A 20358-nucleotide genomic window follows, 5' to 3' on the forward strand; every position below is an offset into this window, starting at 1 on the left:
GACAATTGGCAATCGTTTCATGGTTGTCGTTAGGCTCTTATTTCCAGATTATTATTGAATTCAAACTCCATCAGCCATGGCGGGATTCAAGCCCAGGTCCCCGGAACATTTCCTGGGTCTCTTGGCAGAGATAGAAAAGTGCTGGCAAGTCAGTTCAGTGGTCTTTGCGTCCTGATTTTGAGATGATTCTACTTTGGCTAGCCAGGCCATGGGTGTTCAATTGCCTTTCACTAGATGTCCCAATGGTTTGTATGAAATTTCCCTTGGAAAATGTCTCTGATTTATTGATTCAAAAGTCACAGCTCACAGCAACTGCTGCATGTAAGGTAATTGATTTTCATTAAGTTTAAACCGAGTTTTGTTTTACTGCGGTGAACCAGCAGATTCTGCTGTGGAGAACAATAGTACACTTTCTGTGTCTTTCTGTCTCTGTGTTTGTGATCTGTGACTTTTTTTTCCAGTCTCAACCTGCTTAGTTAGCTGAGAAAAAATCAATTTCACTTGCAAACAGCTCTGTGGCTGCTGATAGTCTGCACGTTGCAGGAACCAATGGTGACAAAAAGCAGAATTTACTATCGGTATTGAATTCCTTGCTGCGAAATTATTTACCTTTTGGTAAATCATTTGTTTTAATAACAAGTTTTTCTCCTTGCAGTTCCAGTTTTATATAAGTGTGGATTGGTTGGTAGTTGTACCTTCTTTTGACAGTGGGTTCAGGTTCAGTGTGTTGTTTTTCAAGTCTGATTGGACCTTATTTATTGTAAGAGGAATGTCAGACTGAAACTGTCTGTGTCATAAGAAAACTAGCAAATGACCTGTGAAAATGAGACAAAGCTTCCTGTTCAACAAGTATGTTTTATTGTAAGAGCAGAAATGTAAATACCTCATCGTTTTTCTCTTCCCAGATGGGAAGTTGTATGATGCTTATATATCCTATGTGTCTGCTGATGATGACCGCAAATTTGTCAACTTCATCCTGAAGCCACATCTGGAGAACAGATATGGATACAAGCTACACTTGGATGATCGTGACATTCTTCCAGGATCAGGTGCCTCTTTTTTTTACACTAATTGGGAGACTCAGTGCGTGAGGCCCAACAGCCTATCAGTATCAAACATATCCTAGAGTCATGGGTTACATTGCTTATGGGGTAATGATATCACTGAGGTTTTGGAATAAAGTACCATTTGTTGTCACAAATACCTTACCTGTTCCTGTGTGGAATTGGACAGGGAGTATCAGCTGGTAAATTGACAGTGGAGTGCATTTAAGTCAGAATCAGTTCATCTTATGGAATTGCAGCAAGAGTCATTGGACATTGATCAGGAACAGAACACTTGGCTGAGTTTGTCTGTTCCTATCAGAGGGTATTCAGACTTGAAACTGTGGTAGCATGCCTTTTAGGTGTTACCATGTGGGGTGTTCTGGAGCTGCTAACATTTCTCAGTCTTCAATTCTGTCTACAACCTCAAAGTTTTTACATCCAAAGTGTTATTTAATTGGATGTTCCATTGGTTTATATATTAAGGCAAATTCATTAGATTGAAGTTTCACTGGGGAGCAGTACTTGTAGACATTGAGCCTGAGACAGCTGTAAAAAAGTAGTTTCAATTTTCCAACTCCAAATTCCTTTCAAATGTTGGGTGTAGGAAACGTTATAGAACTATCGATCTAATCAAGTTGGGTAATTAGAATTAAATAAAAATGAATGATTGCAATACCTGATACTCCGAGAGGTCAGGAGGAAATAATAGAATCCACACTGCAGGACTAGTACACATCTGAATCAACATAGTTGTTACATATACTTATTTGTATAGAACCTCCTTGTTGTAAACTTATATGCTGCAACCAGTCACTGTGATGTACTGCTTCTTCACTAGTTTACTTTTGACTACTGTTCCTCTCTTGATCTAGAGCCCTCAGCAGAGCTGATAATGAACATTAGTCGCTGCCGCCGTCTGATTGTAGTGCTGTCCAAAGCATACCTGGAACAGGACTGGTGCAGGCTGAACTTTAGGTATCTTCTACACTATTGAGCTGAGGAAAGGCTAGGGATGATGGAGAGTGATGTATTCAGTATAGCCACGAGGAAATGTGTACAGGAAACATGTCAGGATATAAATTAGTGATTTAATATGTTCTAGATCTCTAGTACAATTAGTGTGTGCAAAGCATATAGATGACTGTTTTAGGTAGAACTAAGATTGGATTGGTTAGTGTACATTCTGCTTTTTTTATTCAAGGGATGTGGGCATTGCTGATATTTATTGCCCAGAGGGCAGTTAAGAGTCAACTACATTGCTGTAGGTCTGGAGTTGCATGTAGGCCAGACCAGGTAAGGACATTAATAAACCTGATAGGTTTTTCCTGACAATTGTCATTGTCAATGACAATGATTTCATTATCATCTTAATTCCAGGTTTTTATTGAATTCAAATTCCACCATCTGCCATGGCAGGATTTGAACCCCGATCCCATGTCATTAGCTGAGTCCCTAGATTAATAATCTAGTGATAATATCACTAGGCCATCGCTTCCCCTAATGATTTGTGCCATAGAAATTGTTCAATATTTTGACAGTTGACTTGTCTTTTGCAGGGAAGCTCTATGGCAGTTGATGGATCTCTCCAGGAGGCCCATCTTCATCATGTTTGAAAGCCAGTACAGGGAACTGTCTCACCCAGCTATTCAACTTCTCAAATCACAAAGGAAAAGCTTTACTCTCCTACTGTGGACTTCCACATCAATGGTACGTTGGTTGAACCTTAGAGCTAAATGTAACTGTCATCAGGCCAAATGGAACACTTCTACACTGTGTATCCAGAAACCTAAAACACTAGCACAGAAAAAGAGACAGATTGTGAATATACTTTTCTTTGGTAGTTTAGCCAATGAGGATAAATTATTCAAGTTGAAACTGGAAAATAGAAATGAGGCATAATGATGACAGCGTGGGTTCAATTCCCACATCGGCTGAGGTTACCATGAAGGACACTCCTTAATCTCTCCCCTCACCTGTATGTGGTAGCCCTTACTTTAAACCGCTATCAGTCATCTTTCTTCAATAAGAGAGAACCTCTATGGTCCAACAAGACTTGCTGGAAGTCCCAAAGAAATGAATATTGGATTGGGAACAGGGTGAATAAAATTAACTTCAGTAAAAATTGGTACTGAGAAAATTAATGTAATTTAACAGTGATAAATCCCTGGACTTGACGGTTTCCATCTGAGTGTGTTTAAAGTAGGGGAACACATTGTAGACACTCTAACTATAATCTTTTATAGATCCCTAGATTGGAGAATCATCCCGCTGATTAGAAAATTGAACATGTCATTCCACTTTTTAAACAGGGCAAAAGAGGAAAATCAGGGAATTACAGAACAGTTGACCTAACATTTATGAGTGGGGAAATTGTTGGAGTCTATAATCAAGGATAAGGTAATTGAGCATCTTCAAAAGTTTCACTTAATCAGGGAGAGCCAGCATGGATTCTTGACAGGTAGGCCATGCCTGAGAAATCTCACTCAATCATTTGAAGAGGTGACTCAGGTAGTGGACAGGGGCATGTCTATGGATGTTGTTTATGTGGAAGGCATTTGATAAAATCACACATAACAGAATGTTAACTAAGGTAGAAAGCCACAGAACTGAGGGCAAATTATTAACATGGGTGGGAAACTGGTTGACTGGCAGGCGACAGAAAATAGGGATCTTGAGTATGGCTCAAACTGGTAGGCTGTGACCAGTGGTGTTCTATGAGGATCTGTGTTAGGGCCTCAAATATTCACACTATTTTTTAACAACTTGGGTAATGGCACAGAATTTCATTTATCAAAATTTGCTGATGACACAAAGTTAGGCAACATTGTAGACAGTGTAGATGATAGCATAACATTACCAAGGGATATTGATAGACTAAATAAGTAGGCAAAACTGTGGCAGATGTGGAGTTCAATGTATGCATGTATGAGTTTATCCATTTTGGACTAAAGGAGGATACATAAGGGTACTTTCTAGATGGCATAAAGTTAAATATCATGGGAGCCCAAAGGGACTTGGGTGTTCAGGTTCATAGAGCTTTAAAATAGCATGAACATGTGCAGAAAATAATCAAGAAAGCTAATGGAATGTTGGCGTTTATATCTAGAGGACTGGCATAGAAAGATTCAGTGGTTGTACTGGTTAGACTCCACTTGGAGTACTGAGAGCAGATCTGGGCACCACACCTCAGGAAGGACATGTTGACCTTGGAGGGAGTACAATGTAGGTTTGCAAGATTGATACCTGGACTTCAGGGGTTAAATTATGAGGAGAGATTATATAAATTAGGCCTGTTTTCTCTAATTTTAGAAGATTAAGGGTGATCTGATTGAAGTATTTACAATATTTACAGGAAAAGACTGGGTAAATAAAGGAAGTATTTATATTGGTTAGGGATTCTAGAATTAGGGCCAGACCGATCAGGAGAAAAGATAGGAAACACTTATACATGCAAACATGCTAAAAGTTTGGAAATCTCTACCACAAATGGCAGTGGATCATTTATTTTAAAATCTGAGATAGATATATTTTTATTAAGTAAAGATATTAAGGAATATGAGCTAAAGGCAGAAATGTTGAATTAGGCCACAGATTAGCCATGACCTCACTGAATGGTGGAACAGGCACAAAGGGCTGAATGGCCTACTACTGTTCCTATGACAATGGTGACTGTATACAGTCAAAGTGTGACACTCTGTACCAAGTGTCCCTCACTTGTGCACCCACCTCAAGCCGAAAGACCAATCCAAGTTCAAAGAGGAACAGTACTGAACATTCCTGAAGATGAGCAAACCTGGCAAAGTTACAAAACTGATCTGGCACCCAAACGCAGGGTGCAGTATAAAGGAAGAAATTGGCAGAAATTCATTGCAATGGTTGAGGGAAATTTTTATCTTCAGAAAAGTCAAATAGGCAAAATTGCCTGGATTAAGAGCTCATGAAATGTTTACAGATAATTTTTTTCGAGCAGTGTATTATGGAGTCAACCGGAGAACAGGCTATACTAGTGCTATAGTATTGTGCAGTGCTATAGGATTAATTGTCTCATAGTAAAGGCACCTTTTAGGCAGCACCAACCATAATAAGATTGAATTTTGGATTCTGTTTAAGGGAGAGACCAAGTGGGTTCATCACTATTCTTTTAAACTTAATTCCCCTTATTTAAGAGGGCACAAAAGCACAGCTGGCTAAAGTGAATTGACCAATTAGGTTAAAGAATAAGTCAGTAGATATGGAATGGGAAACATAAAGGGATAATTTGAGGATATACAGCATAAATTCATATAAATGAATAAGAAAAAATTCCGTTAACTAGAAATATCAAGAATAGTATCATACTAAAAGAAAATAATTGTGCAAAGTGGAAGATCAGATATTTCAACAGAATATAAAAACAGCAAAGAAAGAATGACCCAAGGGATTAATAAAGAGGGAAAAGTTTTAGTATGAGAAAAAGTTATCCAGAAACACAAAACAGATAATAAGAGTTTCTATGAATATTTGAAGACCAGTTAACAAAATGAGTGTTGGTCCCATGAAAAGTGAGACTGGAGAATTGATCATGGGGGTGGGGGAGAAAAGGAAATAGGTGAATCAAAGAACTATTTTGCGTTGAATCCACTATAGAAAATACAAGTAATATCCCAGAGGCAGCAATTAAATCAGAAAATTAAAGGGATAGAGGAAATCAGGGAATATCACAATCACCAGGGAAGTAGAACTGAGTAAATTGTTGGAACTGTGGACTAACAGGTCTCTGGATCTTGATGGATTAAATCCTAGGGTCTTAAAAGAAGTGCCTAATGAAATAATTGATGCACTGGTTTTAATTTTCCAAAACCTGGTTGATTCAGAAATGATCCCATCAGGTTGGAAAATAGCAAATGCAATTATTCAAAAAGGAAGGGAGACAGAAAGCAGGAAACGATTGATTGGTTAGCTTAAAATCTATCATAGGGCAAATGTTATGACAATTTATTAGATAATTTATGGAAGGGTACTGAGATAAATTCAATGTAACCAGACAGAATCTCTCTGGCAGAGAAATGGTGTTTGACCAATCTGTTGGAGGAGGTAACACATGCTGTGAATAAAGGGGAACCAATGAATGAACTGTACTTAGATTTCTGGAAGGCATTTGCTTGGTGCCACATAAAAGATCATTTTGGAAGTTAAAAGCTCACGGTGTGGTGGCTAGTGGTACAGTAGTAAATAATAGGAACTAGAGACAGGCAATAAATGGGTCTATTCCAGTTTGGCAAGATGTAACAAGTATTGTGCCACAGGCATCGGTGCTGGGACTTAAATTGTTCACATTCATTTCAGATGAAAGGACAGAAGGTATGGTTGCCAGGTTTGCTGATAACACAAAAGAGATAGAAAGTGAACTGTGAAGAAAACATAAGGAAGCTGCAGAAAGTTATAGACTGTTAAATGAGTGGCCAAAGATCTAGCTAATGGGGTATAATGTTGAGAAAAATTGGAATTGTCTATTTTAGAAGGAAATAGTATTATTTAAATGTTGATATATTACAGAACTTTGCAATGCAGAGGGTTCTGGGTGTCCTCATAGATGAATCACAAAACTGTAGGGTAAATACTTGAAGGGGCAGCACATAATTAGGGACGCTAAAGAATGTTGAGCTCATGGAGTGCAGTGAGTATAAAAACTAACTTACCTTGGGAATTTGCGCCTTTGTTTCCATGCAGCGGGGTCAGAGGGAGGAGCACACAAAGTGACTGAAACCAAACTGAGAAAGTGGTAGGAAATCAATCCTAAATTTGAAAAAAAAACTGCAAAAATAATTAACTAACCAGGGATTAACTAATTAATAAATCAATTAACTAAGTCGAGATGGCTGGGCAGGTGATGTGCTGTAGCTGTATGATGTGGGAGCTGGCTGTCTCATTGCGAGCTGCAGTGACCACATCTGCAGCGAGTGTTGGTTGCTGGAGGAGCTTTGGCTCAGAGTTGATGAGCCAGAGTCCGAGCTTCAGACACTGCAGCACATCCAGGCAGAGGAGGGTTACCTGGACATATTTTTTGTTTCAGCAAGCAATCATACCTGGTAGATTAAATACCTTTAAATTCGGTCAGTGGTCAGGGACAGCAGGGTATAACTGCAGTGAGGCGGATAGAGGGATCCTGCATTCAGGAACAGAGGAGCCAGAGCTCTTGACCTTGTCCAACAGGTACGAGGTACTTGCTTCCTGTGTGGATGAGGAACAGAGCTGCAGGGAGGATAAGCCAGCTGACCACTGCTCCGTGGCACAGGAGGCCATTAAAGAGGGGGGAACAAAAAGACAAGTAGTAGTTGTATGGGGTTTTGTAATTATGGGAATAGATAGCATCCTTTGTAAGCAGGATCGGGAGTCTGGCATGGTGTGTTGCCTGTCTGGTGCCAGAGTGAAGGACGTCTCTGACCAGCTTGAAAGGATACTGGAGAGGGAAGGGGAGGATCCAGTTGTTGTGGTCCACGTCGAGACAAACAACATAAGCAAGATGAAGAAAAAGGACCTGTTTAAGGATTATCAGGATTTAGGAACTAAATTAAAGAAAAGGTCCTCAAGGGTTATAATCTCTGGATTACTAGTCCACATTACAAGTGCAAATTGGCATAGGGGCACGAGAATAAGGGAAGTAAACACGTGGCTAAAAGAGTGGTGTGGGAAGGAGAGGTTCCCTTTCATGGGGCGCAGGCTTCAGTATTGGAACAGGAGGAATCTGTACCGCTGGGACCGTCTCCACCTGAACCGAGCTGGGACCAGTGTTCTAGCAAAAAGTGTAAATAGGATGGTCAACAGGACTTTAAACTGGAAAGCTGGAAGAAAGCGAACAGTAAAACTCAAAAAAGTATAATGATCAATGGGAAACAAAACAGCAGATTGACACCTTTGGGGGTGGATTCAGCTGCATGGAAAAGTATGAAAAGAAAGGAGAGCTCAGGAGAGGCTATTCAAGCCTCCAGAACACAAAATAGGACAGTGTGTGTGGAAAGGGTTAGGAATCAAACTTCAAGCACACTGGATAAAGGGATGACATTGAGAAGAGAGGTGGTAAATTCAGGGCTGAAAGTGTTGTATTTAAATGCACCTAGTATACGAAATAAGGTAAATGAGCTTGTGGCGCAGGTCAATTTGGCAGAGATGATGTGGTGGACATCACAGAGACGTGGCTGCAAAAGGACTGGGGGCTAAATATCCAAGGATATGCATGCTATTGAAAACACAGGCAGGTGGGCAGAGGGGGTGGGGTTACCTTATTAGTAAGAAATGAAATTAAATCAATAGCAAGAAACGATGTAGGGTCAGAAGATGTAGAATCTGTGTGGGTAGAGTTGAGGAACTGCAAAGGTAAAAAAAAACCATAATGGGAGTTATGTACAGACCTGCAAACAGTAGTCATGATGTGGAGCACAAGATACACCAGGAGATAGAAAAGGCATGTAAGAAAGGCAAGTTTACAGTGATCAAGGGAGATTTCAATATGCAGGTGGACTGGGAAAATCAGATTGGTAGTGAATTGCAAGAAAAGGAATTTTTGGAATGTCTAAGAGATGGCTTTTTGGAGCAGACTGTGGTGGAGCCTGCTAGGGAACAGGCAGTTCTAGATTTAGTGTTATGCAGTGAGGCAGTCTTGATAAGGGTTCTTTCACCCTAACCTACCTTAGGAGGTAGTGACCATAATATGATAAAGTTTACTCTGCAATTTGAGAGGAAGAAACTGGAATCAGGTGTAATGGTATTACAGTTGAATAAAGGCAACTACAGAGGCATGAGGGAGGAGCTGACCAGAATTGACTGGAAGAGGAGTCTAGCAGGAAAGACAGTGAAACAGCAATGGCAGGAGTTTCTGAGAGTAATTCGGGTGACGCAGCAAAAATTCATCCCTAGGTAAAAGAAGCACAATTAAGGGAGGGCAAGGCAATCATGGCTGATGAGGGAAGTCAAGGACAGCATAAATACAAAAGAGAAAGCATATAATGTGGCAAAGGGCATTGGGAAGCCAGAGGATTGGGAAACCTACAAAGACCAACAGAGGACAACTAAAAAGAAATGAGGGAGGAGATTAAATATGAGGGTAAGCTAGCCAGTAATATAAAAGAAGATTGCAAGAGTTTCTTTATATACATAAAGAGCAAAAGAGAGGCAAAAGTAGACATTGGGCCGCTGGAAAATGATGCTGGAGAAGTAGTAATGGGGAACAAAGAAATGGCAAAGGAACTGAAGAAGTACTTTGTGTCAGTCTTCACATTGGAAGACATGAGTAACATCCAAAAGATTCAAGAGAATTGGGAGGGAGGGGGCATAGTGAGTATGGTGGCCATCACCAAGGAGAAAGTGCTAGAGAAATTGAAACGTCTGAAGGTAGATAAATCAGCTGGAGGCATTAGTGGTGCTCTTTCAGGAATCACTGGAGTCAGGGAGGGGTCCCAGAGGTCTGTAAAATCACTGATATAATCCCTTGCTTAAGAAGGGTGTAAGGTAAAAGACAGGAAATTACAGACTTAATAGCCTGACCTCAGCTATGGGTGAGATTTTAGAATCCATTTCGAAGAATGAGATTTCTGAATATTTGGAAGTACATGGTAAAATGGGGCAAAGTCAGCATGGTTTCATCATGGGAGATCATGCCTGACAAATCTGTTAGAATTCTTTGAGGAGGTAATGAGCAGGTTAGGAGAGCCAATGGATGTTATTTACTTAGACTTCCAGAAGGCCTTTGATAAGGTACCGCACAAGATGCTGCTGAATAGAATAACAGCCCATGGTGTTAGAGGCAAGGTACTAGCATGGATTGAAAATTGGCTGTCTGACAGAAAGCAGAGAGTGGGGATAAAAGGGTCTTTCTCAGGATGGCAGCCAGTGATTAGTGGTGTCCCGCAAGGGTCAGTGTTAGAACCACAACTTTTCACTTTATACATTAATGATTTAAATGAAGGAACTGAGGGCATTCTGGCTAAGTTTGCAGATGATGCAAAGACAGGTAGAGGGGCAGGTAGTATTGAGGAGGTGGGGAGGCTGCAGAAGGATTTGGACAGGTTAGGAGAGTGGGCAAAGAAGTGGCATATGGAATATAACGTGGGAAAGTTTGGTAGGAAGAATAGAAGCATAGACTATTTTCTAAATGGGGAGAAAATTCAGAAATCTGAAATGCATGGGGTCTTGGGAGTCCTAGTCCAGGATTCTCTTAAGGCAGACTTGCAGGTTGAGTTGTTAGTTAGGAAGGCAAATACAGTGTTGGCATTTATTTCGAGAGGACTAGAATATAAAATCAGGGATGTACTTCTGCAGCTTTATAAGGATCTGGTCACACCACATTTAGAGTGTTGTGAGTAATTTTGGGCCCCATACCTCCGGAAAGATGTACTGGCCCTGGAGTGGGTCCAGAGGAGGTTCACAAGAATGATCCCAGGAATGTTTGAGGACTCTTGGTTTATACTCGATGGAGTTTAGAAGGATACTGAACAGCCTGGACAGAGTGGACATGGGAAAAATGTTTGCATTAGCAGGAGAGACTAGGACCCAAGGGCCCAGCATTTCAATAAAGGGAAGACCCTTTAGAATGGAGATGAGGAGAAACGTCTTCAGCCAGAGAGCGGTGAATCTATGGAATTCATTGCCGCAGTTGGGTGTGGAAGACAGGTCATTGAGTACATTTAAGACAGCGATAGGTTCTGATTGTCAAGGGGATAAAAGGTTACAGGGATAAAGTGGGAGAATGGGGTTGAGACAGTTAACAGCCACGATTGAATGGTCGAGCAGACTCGATGGGCTGAATTTCTGCTCTTATGTCTTATGGTCTTATGGTGTAGGTACTTGCAGATACAGCGAGTAATTAGAGAGGCTAAAGAATATTGTCATTTATCATGAGAGGAATTCAAGACAGAAGTAGGAAGGTTAAATTTCAGTCATACAGAGCACTGCAGAGACCACATCTGGAGCATTGCATGCAATATTGGCCAACTTAATTAAGTAAGCATGTAAATGCCCCTGGGGGCAGAGAAAGTTTACCAAACTAATACTGGATTGAGAGGGTTGTCTCATGAGGAAAGGTTAGAACATAGAACAGTACAGCACAGTACAGGCCCACGATGTTATGCCGAACTTTTACCCGAAACCTAAGGTCTATCTAACCTCCACCGCTACCTTATACTATCGTCCATATGCCTATCTAATAGCCGCTTAAATGCCCCTAATGAGGCCGACTCCACTACCCTCTCCAGCAATGCGTTCCACGCCCCTACCACTCTGAGTAAAGAACCTACTTCTGACGTCTCCCCAATATCTATCTCCTTTCACTTTAAGACTGTGACTCCTCGTAAAAGCTACCTCCACCCGAGGAAAAAGTCTCTGGCTGTCTACTCTATCTATACCTCTGATCATTTTGTACACCTCTATCAAGTCACCTCTCATCCTTCGTCATTCTAAAGAGAATAGCCCTAGCTCTCTCAACCTTTTCTCCTAAGACCTTCCCTCCATTCCAGGCAACATCCTGGTAAATCTCTTCTTTTCTAATGCTTCCACATCTTTCCTGTAATGAGGTGACCAGAACTGGACACAATAGTCCAGATGTGGCCGAACCAGGCTTATGTATAGCTGGAGCATAACTTCATGGCTCTTGAACTCAATCCCTCTATTAATGAAAGCTAACACACCATACGCCTTCTTAACAACTCTATCCACCTGGGTGGCAGCTTTCAGGGAACTGTGAACATGAACCCCAAAATCCCTCTGCTCCTCCACACTGCCAAGAATCTTTCCGTTAACCCTGTATTCTGCTTTCAAGTTTGTCCTTCCAAAATGAATCACCTCACACTTTTCAGGGTTAAATCCATCTGCCACTTCTCAGCCCAGCTCTGCATTTTATCAATGTCCCTTTGTAACCTAGAACAGCCCTCCGCACTGTCCACAATGTGACCCAACTTTGTATCGTCCGTGAACTTGCTAATCCACCCTTCCGCTCCTTCATCCAAATCATTTACAAAAATCACAAATAGAAGAGGACCCAGAACAGATCCTTGTGGTACACCACTTGTAACTGAGCACCATGTTGAATATTTTCCGTCCACTACCACCCTTTGTCTTCTAAGGGTCAGCCAATTCTGAATCCAATCTGCCACATTTCCCCCTATCCCAAGCCTCCTTACCTTCTGCATGAGCCTACCATGGGGAACCTTATCAAACGCCTTACCTAAATCCAAGTATACCACATCCACTGCTCCACCTTCATCCACGTGTTTGGTCACCTCTTCAAAGAATTCAATAAGGTTTGTGAGGCATGATCTACCCCTCACAAATCCATGCTGACTATCACGAATCAAACTGTTCCTTTCCAAGTGATCATAAATCCTGTCTCTCAGAGCCCTTTCCAATAATTTGCCCACCACTGACGTAAGACTAACTGGCCTGTAATTTCCGGGGTTAACCCTGTTCACTTTTTTGAACAAGGGAATGATGTTTGCCTCTTTCCAATCTTCCGGCACTATACCCATGGACAGTGAGGACGAAAAGATCATCGCCAAAGGCCCTGAGATCTCGTCCCTCGCTTCCCATAGAATCCTTGGATAAATCCCATCAGGCCCGGGGGACTTCAACTTCCTCAGAATTCCTAGCACATCTTCTTTACTAACATCAACCTCCTCTAGCCTACCTGCCTGTTTCACAACGTCCTCCTCTACAACTACGTCCCTCTCAGTTGTGAATACTGAAGAAAAGTATTCATTAAGGACTTCTCCTATTTCTTTAGGCTCTGTGCACAAATTCCCTTTACAATCCTTGATCGGCCCTACCCTTTCTCTGGTCATTCTCTTGTTCTGCACATACGTGTAAAAAGCTTTGGAGTTTTCCTTGATCCTATCCGCCAAGGTTTTCTCATGCCCCCTTATAGGTTGGACAGGCTAGGCTTGTAACCACTGGAGTTTAGAAGAATAGCAAGTGACTCAACTGAAACATACAAGATCCTGAAGGATCTTTACAGAGGAGATGTAGAGATGATATTTCCAGTTAGGTGAGGAACTAAAATGAAGAATCACCATTTGAAAATGAGGAGTCACTGTTTAAAACAGGGAGGAGGAGAGAGAAATTCTCCAAGGGACATAATTCCTAAGAATGTTCACAAATAAGCCATTCAGCCCCTCAAACCTGCCCTGTCACTCTATAAGATCATGACTCATCTGTCTCCGGCCTTTACTTCCATGCCAGCCCCTCATAGCTCTGAACTCTTCAATAGTTCAAAAATCCGTCTACCTCCTCTTTAATTGTCAGGCCCCTCGAATCTTGAATATTTTAGTAAGGCTCAATCTGTTTAGCTGTTTTTGATGAGTTAACCCTTTTATCCTAGGAATCAAACTTGTTGAATTTCTTTTGAATCAGAGATAGTAGGAACTGCAGATGCTGGAGAATCCGAGACAACAAGGTGCAGGGCTGGGTGAACACAGCAGGCCAAGCAGCATCATAGGAGCAGAGAGGCTGACATTTCGGGCCTAGGCCCTTCATCAGAAAAGGGGGAGGGGAAGGGGGTTCTGAAATAAATAGGGAGAGAGTGGGAGGCGGATAGAGGATGGATAGAGGAGAGGATAGGTGGAGAGGAAACAAACAGGTCGAAGAGGCGGGGATGGGGCCAGTAAAGGTGAGTGTAGGTGGGGAGTTAGGAAGGGGATAGGTCAGTCCAGGGAGGACGGACAGGTCAAGGGGGCGGGATGAGGTTAGTCGGTAGGAGATGGAGGTGCGGCTTGAGGTGGGAGGAGGGGATAGGTGGGAGGAAGAACAGGTTAGGGAGGCAGGGACGAGCTGGACTGGTTTTGGGATGCGGTAGGGGGAGGGGAGATTTTGAAACTTGTGAAATCCACATTGATACCATTGGGCTGCAGGGTTCCCAAGCGGAATATGAGTTGCTGTTCCTGCAACCTTCGGGTGGCATCGTTGTGGCACTGCAGGAGGCCCAGGATGGACATGTCGTCTGAGGAATGGGAGGGGGAGTTGAAATGGTTCGCGACTGGGAGGTGCAGTCGTTTGTTTATTGCGAACCGAGCGTAGGTGTTCTGCAAAGTGGTCCCCGAGCCTCCGCTTGGTTTCCCCAATGTAGAGGAAGCCACACCAGGTACAGCGGATGCAGTATACCACGTTGGCAGATGTGCAGGTGAACATCTGCTTGATGTGGAAAGTCTTCTTGGGGCCTGGGATGGGGGTGAGGGAGGAGGTATGGGGGCAGGTGTAGCACTTCCTGCGGTTGCAGGGAAAAGTGCCGGGTGTGGTGGAGCTGGAGGGGAGTGTGGAGCGGACAAGGGATTTCACAAGTTTCAAAATCTCCCCTCCCCCTACCGCATCCCAAAACCAGTCCAGCTCGTCCCTGCCTCCCTAACCTGTTCTTCCTCCCACCTATCCCCTCCTCCCACCTCAAGCCGCACTTCCATCTCCTACCGACTAACCTCATCCCGCCCCCTTGACCTGTCCGTCCTCCCTGGACTGACCTATCCCCTTCCTAACTCCCCACCTACACTCACCTTTACTGGCCCCATCCCCGCCTCTTCGACCTGTTTGTTTCCTCTCCACCTATCCTCTCCTCTATCCCTCTTCTATCCGCCTCCCACTCTCTCCCTATTTATTTCAGAACCCCCTTCCCCTCCCCCTTTTCTGATGAAGGGTCTAGGCCCGAAACGTCAGCCTCTCTGCTCCTATGATGCTGCTTGGCCTGCTGTGTTCATCCAGCCCTGCACCTTGTTGTCTCGAATTTCTTTTGAACTGCCTCCACAGCCAATATATAATTTCTTAAGGGATAACAACTATACATAGTATTCCAGGTTCAGCTTCACTAATACCCTGTTTAGTTGTAACAAGGCTTTCCTATTTTGAAATTCCAACCTAGCATTAAAGGCCAAAATTCCATTCACATTCTTAATTATTTGCTGCACCTGATTGCTAATTTCTTGTGTTTCACACATAAGAACACCCAGATCCCTCATTGCTGCACTTTTTGGGAGTCTCTCTCCATTAGTCTGCCTTTTGATTCTGTCTACCAAAGTGGATGACTTCACACTTTCCTACAGTAAACTCCATCTGCCATATTTTTGCCCACTCACTTAACCCATTTATATCCCCTTGCAGGTTCCTTGTATCCTGATCACAACATGCCCTCCCTTTGTATCATCAGCAAATTTAGGTACATTACAATCTAATCGGTCCAAGTCAATAATGTAGATAATAAATAATTGAGGCCCTATGACTGATCCTTTTGACAATCCAGAGGTAGCATCTTTCCAACCCGCAAAAGACTTATTAATCCTTACTCTCTGTCTTCTGTGTTAACTAATTCTCAATCAATACTAATACAATACACCTAATACCATGAGCAATAAACCTCTTGCATGCCATCTGGAAATACAATACAGTATATCTGCCTGATCCTCTGTATTACTCTATTTGTTACATCCTCAAAGAACTTGAGGAAATTTATCAAACACCTTTCCCTTTCACAAAACCATGTTGTCTTTGTTTAATGATGTTAAGCTTTTTTAAAATGTCCTGTTTATTTCTTCCTTAATAAAGACTGTAGCATTTTCCCAGCAACAGATGTTGTGCTAACTGGTCTATAGTTTCCTGCTTTCTGTCTTCCTTTTTGAACATTGGAAAACTGTCAATCAGCTAGGTCCCTCCAGGTTCTGGAATATTTCGATCAATACCTTCACTATCTTTGCAGCCACTAAATAAGCACTGAATTGAATCACCCCACGTATTCTGTCAAAACCCAGGTGAATTTGGAATTCTGTTCCTGATAAGATGGTGGAGCAGAGTCCTTGGATATTTTTAAGGCAGAACTGGATAGATTCTTGTTAGGTAAAGGGCTGAAAGGTTATCAGGGATAGGCAGGAATGCAGATTTGAGGTTACAGTCAGATCAGCCATGATTTTACTGGATGATGGAGTGGGCTGAATGGCTTAATTCTGCTCATAATTCATATGTAATGATATGCTGAACAGTGAAGACAACGTGCTACACTCAATTTAAACTATCATATTAAAGCCTACCGACCTGCCAGTCCTAAATGAAAATGAATAATGACAATGATGTAGTTCTTCTAACATAATGAAACATACCAAGAGACCCTTGCAGGATCATCAAATAAAATTTGACGCACAGCCACCAAAGCAGATGCTCAAAAGCTTGGTCAAATTGTTGGTTTTAGGAACACCTTAAAAAAGGAAGGACAGCTGAATAGGTAGAGAGGCTTTGGAGGGTAATTCCAGAGTTTAGCCCCACTCAGCCAAAGGCATGGGCACTTAACAGTGGAGCAATTAAAATTGAAGATTCACAATGACCAAAATTTGAGGAGCACTGAAATCTTGAAGAGTCATGAGGCTTGAGGTAGTTATAGAGAAGAAGAAGTGTCAAGGACCATGTAAAGAAGGATGAGATGTTTTAAACGGAGGCATCGCTGGACTAGGAACTAGTGTAGGTTAATGTACACAGGAACAGGATTTATTGTGAATTTGGATATAGGCAGCTGGAGTTTGCAATTAAAAGCATTGGCGAGAGCACGGCATGGGCAGATTTCAAAATGTCAGGAATAAAATGTGATATTGGCACAGAGGAAGGTGCTGATTGATGAACAGCTTTTGATTAATGAAACTTTTTTCTAGTTTCTAGTTTATAATAAATAGTCTACACATTACAAGGCAGCTCATCTGTATGGAATGGTCATCCTGTGAAATAGGGAAAGTTGTATTCACAGCACATTTTCTAGATGACCACAAGGGTAAGATTTATTGCCAGCTGGCTTGAGATCTTGAGCGATGTCTGGAATCACTGGTTTATCCACAAATTTGAGAACTATTTGTTTAGGGAGGTGGTCACAACACAGGTTAAGAGAGTGCAGGCAGAGAGGAAATGAGTGACCATCCAATGGTCTAGAGGACCAGTACATAGTGCAGGAGTATCCTGTATCCATCTCATTTACCAACTGATTTTCCATTTTGGATTTTGGTAAGAGCAGTAGTTCCTCAGTGGAATGCAGACTCAACCAAATTCATGGCACCATGCAGGTGTGGAAGGAAGAAGAAGAGTGGAAGAGCAATATTGGTAGCCAATTCAATAGTTAGGCAACAGAAGGGCAATTCTGCTGTAGATGTGACTCTAGGATGGTACGTTGACTCCCTGGTGCAGGGTCAAGGAAGAGGTCATGCTCACATGAGTTCTGACAACATGGGTAGAAAGGGGAATGAGGTGCTGAGAGCAGATTTTTGATAGGTAAGAAAGAAACTGAAAGAAACATGATTACAAAGGCAGTGATTTCAGAATTACTCCCACTACAACATGCAAGTCAGTTCAAAATTAAGTTAAACCCAAATAAATGCGTGGCCAAAGTGGTGTAAGGAATGGTGGGCTTCAGATTTCTGAAGCATTGGGACTGGTTCTGAGGAAGATGGGCCCTGTAAAAGGAGAATGGATAACACCTTAGCAGGATTGGGACAATTTACCTTACAAAACGATTTGCTAGTATTGTTGGGAGGACTTAAACTAGCTTGGTAGGGGGATGGAATCCAAGAGGGAATTCACGTAATTCGTAAGTGAAATTGGAAGGCAATGGATACAAAGGTCAATATTAAGTAGAATAAGAAATGAGAAAAATTTTGAAATCATAAGGTTACAGGTATTCCACTGTATACATTCAGATAACAAGGTAGATGAATTGACAGCACAAATAGAAGTAGACAAGTATACTCTAATTGCCATTACAGGGACATGATTGCTTAATGACCAAGCTGGGAACTGAATATTCAAAGGCATTAATAAAAATGGACTGCAAAAGCTTTGAGTGTTTGTAAAAAGGAAAAGATTAGCAAATACAAATGTAGGTCCATTACAAATGGTGTTAGAACATTTTATAGTGGGGAATAGGGAACTTGGAAAGAGAAACTAAGCAAATTGTTGTGCCTGACTTGAAGGTGGAAGATATTTTTTAAAATCCAGAAATACCAGAGACCTAAGGGACTAAGAAATTTATATTGTTGAAAAAGTAGTACAGTTCTAATAGTTTCTCCAGGAAGTTGATAAATCCCATGGATTTGATGGTCTACACTCCTGAATGTTGGAAGAGGAGGCTGTAGAGATAATGGTGACATTAATGGAAATCTTCCATGTTTCTTCAGATTGGGATGGTAGCTAATCTAAACCTAATAGTTAAGAAAGAGGGTAGAGAGAAAATGTGGAACTACTGACCTGTTAATCTGACATTAATAGGAAAAGAAATTATAGAATATTTTATGAAGGATGTGATACTGGACACTTTTTTTTAAAAAAAATAGTATAATTGGGCCAAGTTTACGTGGAATTACAAAAGAGAAATCAGTTTGATAAACATGTGGGAGTTTTTTTGGGGATGTAACTAGCAGAATAGATAAGGAAAAACAAGTGAATATAGTGTATTTGGATTTTCACATGAGGTCCCACATGAATTGAGAATTGGTCAACATTCATAAACAGAGAGCCAGAATAAATGGGTCGTTCTCAGATTGTCAGGCTGTGATCAATGGTTGGACTCTGGACACTAATAATCTATAATCCATGTTTTGGAAAATGGGGCCAAATATAATATTTCCAAGTTTACTAATGACACAAACTTTAAAAAGGGATGTGAGTTGTAAGGAGGATACAAAGTGACTTTAAGGGGGTTGAAACAGATTAACTAGGCAGGCAAGAATATGACAGATGGCATAATAAGTGAAAAAAATGTGGAGTTATCCATTTTGACAGGAAAACCAAAAATTCAGTGTATTTCTTAAATGGTGAAAATTGGGGAGTTTTGATGTTCACTTGTATAGATTCTACCTTGATTACCCAGTAGGACAAGAAAACTTAGAAACTAGGAGAAGTAGACTATTCGGCTCCGCCATTCAGTATGATCATGCCTGTTCTAGTATCTTTATTCCATAGTCCCACTTTCCCCCAATTTTTAAAATCTAGAACTTTATCCATCTCTTTCCTGAAAATATTGAGTGATTGGCTTCCAGTGCCATCTGTGGAGGAGAATTCCACAGGTTCACTACCCTTTTGAGTAAAGAAATTTTTCCTCCTATCTAAAGAAACCCAAAGTGTCCTCCTCCATGAGTTACTGAAATCTAGCGTGCAGGTGCTGAAAGCAGTTAGGAAAGTAAGTGGTCTGTTGGCCTTTGTTGCAAGAAGATTTGAGCACAGGGATAAAGGTGTCTTACTGCAATTGTATAGCGTCTTGTTGATGCTCAAGCTCATATATTATCTGCAGTTTTGGTCTCCTTATTTTCTTCCACCCACTGTTGTGTCTCCGGCAGCACATTAGTTACCCTGGGATTGCTATATAGAACCAGCAAAATGTTTAGATGGGCCAAATGGCTGCTTTCTGTAAAACCTTATGACTGTTGCAACAGGGAATCATACGTGACTAGAGTTGTATCTGATTAAGTTGTTTGTGGCCAAAGGGGGAATAGAGAGAGGTTTCTAAACTAGGAAATAGAGCTTGTATGTCAATTATTTTCTGCCATGAGCTGTTAGCTTGGTCTGCTAATTTGGGTGGAGTTGTTTGATACCTTCACTAGAGAATAAAGGATGGGACACATTGACACCCAACACCGTGAATGTGCACTTAAGTAAGTAAAACTAGCACGTTATACAGTGAATATAATCTTCAGTATCAACGTAGGCTTATTGAACCATTCAACAGAAACCTATCTAGACTAGCCTTATAAATAGAATCGCTACAGGAGAGGTCAGAATCCAGGAACTGTGTGGCTAGTTACTCACTTCCTGCATCCCCATTATCCTGTCACCATCTACAAGGAACAAGTCACAACTGTAATTGAGTGTGGTGCCAACAACATCAGAACAAGGCAGACCATTTGATTTGAATTCCATAGATTCACTTAAACATTAATTCACTCCACCATCACCACGCCATGCCAACAGTGTATACTCCACAAGATGCAGAGATCCTTAGACTGTATTCCCTGGTTCCAGACTCCCCAACAAGGGAACACATCTTACCTGTATCAAGTCTACAGAGCCCTGTTAGAATTTTATACATTTCAATCAGATCCTGTCTCATCCTTCTAAACTCTAGTGAATACTGGCCCAGTCAAGCCAATCTCTCCTAACAACACAGTTCTGTCTTCCCTGCTGTCAGCCTTGTGAATCTCTTCTACTGTCCATCTATGGCATATATATCCTTTCTTAGTTAGTAAGGCCAAAACTGCACCTTGGTGTGGTCACCAAGGCCATGTATAGCTGCAGTAAGGCATCCCTCTTTCTGAACTCAAATCTTCTTGCAACAACGGCCAATATG

The 20358-nt window shown here is 41.6% G+C and overlaps 1 protein-coding gene across 1 annotated transcript in view; it reads left to right on the top strand.

The window, feature by feature from the left end:
• The window catches only part of sigirr (single immunoglobulin and toll-interleukin 1 receptor (TIR) domain), a 50786-nt gene that overhangs the window by 19287 nt on the left and 11141 nt on the right, over positions 1 to 20358 (top strand). Inside the window, exons 6-8 of the mRNA XM_020519503.2 lie at positions 906 to 1049; positions 1919 to 2021; positions 2603 to 2753. Of these exons, the coding sequence (XP_020375092.2) occupies positions 906 to 1049; positions 1919 to 2021; positions 2603 to 2753 (398 nt within the window). The remainder of the gene's footprint in view (positions 1 to 905; positions 1050 to 1918; positions 2022 to 2602; positions 2754 to 20358) is intronic.

This window comes from Rhincodon typus, chromosome 17, assembly GCF_021869965.1.
Source record: "Rhincodon typus isolate 14 chromosome 17, sRhiTyp1.1, whole genome shotgun sequence".
Lineage (NCBI taxonomy): Eukaryota > Metazoa > Chordata > Chondrichthyes > Orectolobiformes > Rhincodontidae > Rhincodon > Rhincodon typus.